The sequence below is a fragment of the Priapulus caudatus genome, unplaced genomic scaffold, assembly GCF_000485595.1.
Source record: "Priapulus caudatus unplaced genomic scaffold, Priapulus_caudatus-5.0.1 Scaffold750, whole genome shotgun sequence".
NCBI lineage: Eukaryota > Metazoa > Priapulida > Priapulimorpha > Priapulimorphida > Priapulidae > Priapulus > Priapulus caudatus.
The window spans coordinates 115,668-120,930 of record NW_014577811.1 but is presented as its reverse complement, the minus strand read 5'-3'; the positions used below and the strand labels follow the sequence as shown (position 1 = coordinate 120,930).

The 5,263-nt window shown below is 43.3% G+C and overlaps 1 protein-coding gene across 2 annotated transcripts in view; it reads left to right on the top strand.

Moving 5' to 3' along the window:
- The window catches only part of LOC106813275 (piwi-like protein 1), a 109,766-nt gene that overhangs the window by 19,470 nt on the left and 85,033 nt on the right, over positions 1-5,263 (top strand). For both annotated transcript variants that reach the window (XM_014817378.1, XM_014817379.1), the window contains 5 exons: positions 3,049-3,166; positions 3,383-3,485; positions 3,911-3,931; positions 4,168-4,256; positions 4,403-4,510. In XM_014817378.1, the coding sequence (XP_014672864.1) occupies positions 3,049-3,166; positions 3,383-3,485; positions 3,911-3,931; positions 4,168-4,256; positions 4,403-4,510 (439 nt within the window). The remainder of the gene's footprint in view (positions 1-3,048; positions 3,167-3,382; positions 3,486-3,910; positions 3,932-4,167; positions 4,257-4,402; positions 4,511-5,263) is intronic.

Below are 5,263 nucleotides of genomic sequence, written 5' to 3'. Positions count from 1 at the left end.
GAGAGAGAGAGAGAGAGAGAGAGAGAGAGAGAGAGAGAGAGAGAGAGAGAGAGAGAGAGAGAGAGAGTGTGATCGAGAGAGAGAGAGAGAGAGAGAGAGCGAGAGAGCGAAAGAGAAAGAATGAGAGACAACGAGGGAGAGCGAACGCGGCGATGGGAGGGTGCTCTTGATTCGTTTGCCCCTGAGTTTAGCATCAGAACACCTGCCGTCAGGTGAGCGCTGTCGCTCTGCGGCACTTGTTACATTATATTGGACAACCAAAAGTGTGCTCAATATTTAATATTGGGTTAAGGCAGAATAATGACCATCTCAAACATGATTTTCACAGTCCTAGAGCAGTAGAGAGGTGAACACGTTTGTATACAAGAGTGGTTCCTTTGTCGAATCTGGATACCCTATACTTGTGAATAGCTAATTACTATTACCATTGATATATTTGAAGAGATTCGTTACACCGAACACGGAGTAACTGCCAACATCAGTAAACACTGGTAAAAATGAAATTAAACCTAAAAACTATAGTCTGATTGTGCATGGGTCTTATTCTTCGTTCGCCTGTAATGAGAGGCCTGCCTGCACACACTGGTGCAATAATTCTGTGTAAACACACTGCTTTCCTCTGTCATTACAGTGCCTAGTCAGGTGATCTTGTCGAAGACCCTAAACAAGAATGTTATGTCTGTTATGACCAAGGTTGCCATGCAGATCAACTGCAAGCTTGGTGGTTCTGTCTGGAGTGTTCCCATTCCAGTAAGTACACTGTTTAAAAAGTGCATTTAGTTTTTGTTTGGATAATCTACTGCAGCATAGTGTGAACACATAAACTTATCATTTTGATCATGTGATATAACTGAGTGAGTGTTAACGGAATATTTATGGAATATGGAAAGAAAAACTGAACAGTTAAAACTTCTGTTGTGAAATTTATGAACAGTTATGAACTTTCTATGAAAGGGCTTTAAACACGCAGAAAAAGCAAGTAAAAAGTCCTTAAATAGATTAGTCCTTAAGTAAATTAGATTTTAAAGACTCTCCTTTTTTTCCATTTTTGCACGTGTCACTAGTCATGTTTTCATGTCGGTGGCATGCTACCTGTCTACGTTGGTGCTTAGTATACTCTAACGTGTGCTGTGCAATGTCACACGTGCTGTTCTCTCAACTTGCAGCTGAAGTCTGTGATGTTTATTGGCATCGACACCTACCACGACTCCAGCGAGAAGAATCGCTCGGTTGGCGCGTTTGTCGCCTCGCTGACGCACGACTGCACGCGCTACACGTGGAGTGTCATGTTCCAGCACAGTCACCAGGAGCTCGTCGACGGCCTACAGACGAGCATCACAGGTGTGTCAAGCTCGTGCCGAGTACGTGCAGAGGCAGGGGTAGAAATTAACATTTGAACAAGCGAGTCCAACGGGACTTCCTACCCTCAAAAAGAGGGAGTCTGCAGCAAAATGAGGGAGTTCGCAGTCTGAAGTTCAAAACTAAAGATATGAATAAAACGGACATTTGCGGTGCACGTCTGCCAAATTTTCTTGGGACATTTGCTAAAAAAAATACGGTAATTTTGCGAGGCCATGCTCTGGACCGAACTAGTTAGTACAGCAAAATTTTCAGGGAGTCACACGGACTCCTGCATATGTCAAACCAGGGAGTCCGACAGGAAGTCAGGGAGTATTTGACTCCGGACTCTGCAGAGGCATGGAGGTTAGCCCCACACGCATAGCAGGCAAACCGCACGTTTTCACAACCGAGTTCCGCATTCCGAACACGTGCAAACGAAATGGTGGAAATGCGTGATTGTCCGCGCGTCGTATACTCGTGCGTAGTGGAAAATTCAATAATAGTCTTGAGGCCGTCCTGCACTTGCCAACTGCTCTCACGTTTTTGCCGACAGCCGCACTCAGGGCTTATAACAACTTCAACGGGGGCCTGCCGGACCGTATCATGGTCTACCGAGACGGCGTGGGCGAAGGGCAGCTGCCCGCCGTGCGAGAACACGAGGTCAAGCAGTTCATGAGATGCTTCAAGCAGTTTGGCGACGACTACGAGTAAGTGGACTCGTGATTTCAACACTTGGCGTGGGAAACTTATACACCATATTTTTTGTGTACAGATATTTTCGCGAATTCAGACGTGATGGACAATTTCGCGAGTGGTTAATTTCGCGGTCGGTGAATTATGAATTATTCGGTATGAATTATTTGTGTGTTGTTATTTTCGCGGTCGGGGACGCGTTCGCTAAATTCACGAAATTTAAACCACCACGAAATATACAGCGTATACACTATTACAGTATTTGCTTTGTGTATGCGATTCGTTCAGTCCATGAGTAAGTGGTGCGTGTGAATGTGATACGTTCAGTGACAGTTTTGATTGTGGTGCCAGTTATGCATTTGATTGTTTTCATTTGACAGTTGCCTAATAGTTTTCAAAGCCTTACGTGCGTTGCGTAGCGTGGTGTTTGGATGCGCAACACTATTTCCAGTAAGTTCTCAATTTGCGTTACTTTCTTTCAGCCCAAAGTTCACATTCACTGTTGTCACTAAGCGTGTGAATGCACGTTTCATGAAGAAGGATCAGCGTAGGGGTACCATGGAAAACCCCGTGCCAGGAACTGTCGTTGACACTGTAGTCACTAACATCAACAGGTAGGTTTTCCCTGGTACTTTCTGTGACAACGATGCATTATGATGGGCCTAGATGGTAATGTTGTATGCAGTTATTGTTGCGCAATAGAAGACTAGGGCTGAAGTAGACAAGATTGGCTTAATTATTCCATGCCCTGATTAATATCATTGTGTCTGTTCACTGTTCATGCCATATCAGTGTAAACTTGAACTTTGGATGAGGTTTCTTCAAATGTGTCCGTTATATTCAGGTGTCTATTATAGACAAGTGTCTGTTGCAATGTGGTAGTTTCACTTTTGGATTGTTTATAGACGAGTATTTGTTTTCTAGAACCGTCTGTCAAGGCAGGTCTATCTGTAATTTAATTTTCAATGTGTTCTTCACTGGGGTTTCTTGTAACCGTGTCTGATTTATTGTCAGGGCTGAGCGAGGATGCAAGGAGTAATTTTCAGCTGATGAGAGACGTAGCTGAGACAACGCGGGTAAGGCCTGATGCGCGAGCTCAGAGGCTAGAAGCTTTTCTCACACAAATCAACAGGTCAGTATGTTGCACGGTCCGTACTCGGTAGTTAATCTTGGTGACAAGTTGTCTTCAGGTTTCTCATTAAGCAGTGGCTACTTCTAATATTTCTACAATTGTATTCTTTGTCACCCCGAGGTCCCTAGACCACCAACTTTCTAGGTCATCGATTTCTTTGTCTTGACTGTAACGTCGTTTTTCCACCTGTGCATGCTCGTGATTTTCTCGGAGCAGTCACCCAGAAGTGACCACTATGATGCAGCAGTGGGGGCTGAGTTTTAGCGAAAGGTTACAGCCCATCACATCCCGTGTACTGGTCGCAGAGACTGTGCAGATGGTAAGTGACAGATGAGTGACAACAACTGGGTATCTCCATTTTTAGCTTTCTTTTTTAATTCTGGGGAAGAAATGGAAGACTCCAGTAATATTGTGGGTATTGTGATATAAAGTAGCTTTTGCATTTGCACGTTTTTGGTCCGAAACTGATGGATATGCTGATACTTTCAACGCTGATCGCCGTTGAAGGAAATTTGTGTCAATGTGCCATTGATCTTTAGAATTAAATGACAAACTATTTAAACAAATTAGTTTCACAAAATTGTTCACAACATATATTATCTCATGAAATTGAAAACCTTTGCTTTTTGTGTATATGTTCAGGTAATGTTCAAATTATTCAAACTTACTCGCAGTGATTAAATACTAATAATGATCAGCAAGAATCTGACTTATTCTGAACAGTTTCTCTTGTTTTTATTTTAGCGTCGTGGAAATGGGAATGAGGTATGTATCAACATTATTTATATCCTACGTTATTAGTAATAATATTGAGGCGGGTAATGCTCCTGCTACTACGTCGCCCAGCCAGTATACTTCAATTACAGTCTTACTCGTCTACACTTACTCGTCCCAATCTGCATGCATTTTTTATTTAGATAACCTAGTCTCGTTAACCATGTTGACCTTAACCATATAATAAGTTGACTGATGCAGTGGAAGTAAAGTTTGTTTGCCTTTAGTTGGTGAATCTGAAGTACCAGGCGGAGGTCGCGGACTGGGGGGGCGACCTGAAGGACAAGAAGATGGTCGGCAGTATCGCACTGCGCAGGTACTCGCTAAATTGTTGTCACTAAGTATTACTACTAGTATCACACCTTGTTCGAAGGCTCAAATTTCACTTTGCTGGTTTTCCTCATGGTCAACGTGTGCTTCGTGTTTTGGGCGGGCACTAACGGCCTGCTATTCTGTTTCTAGCTGGGTTATGGTCGCCACGAAGAGGGACAGTGAGAAGGCGCAAAACGCAGTTCAGATGCTGAGGAGGGTAGGAGGCCCACTCGGCATGGCAGTGGAGCAACCAAGGATGTGAGTGCAGTAGTCTTATAGCAGTGATATTCGTCTATAAATATTATCTATCGTCTGGGTGTGCACAAAGGCATGCGCAGCAGCCGTCTAAAACATTAATTACAAATTGACTGTCGTAGGTGTGAGTAACGTCTTGATATGAAATATTACGCATTAGTATATAAAGTAGTATAAACAAACCCTGATGCTATGCTGAAACTGACCCTAAGTCTATTGTAATAGTAAACAATTTTTTTTGCCGTTATGCTATATGCATTGCATTCGCATCTCTTTAAGTCTATTTATCATAAAAAATCACTCCAAAACTAAATATCTTCAAGTCATCCGAACATTCTGTTTCAGGGTATATTTGGCAGATGACCGTACGAACACATTCCTGCAAGCCATCCGCCAGGAATTGCGCCCTGATCTCCAGCTTGTCATGGCACTCTGCCCAAATGATCGCAAGGACAGATATGATGCCATAAAGAAGTTGCTGTGCATAGACAATGCTGGTAAGTCAGCAATGCTGTAACTGGTCCCATGGTTTTCTAACAGGGGTATTAAATAACAAGTGTACAACGTATGTCACCGGCTGTGTGAGGCGAGGTAAGCAGTGGTGCTGGTCGTAAATATTAAATGGCCAATAGCTGGTTTTAAAAAGTTTTTATATATTTTTAGCTCATCTGACATAGTCAGATGCAGCTTGTAGAATCGCATGATCGTCCGTCCGTCCGTCCGAGCGTCCGAGCGTCCGAGCGTCCGAGCGTCCGA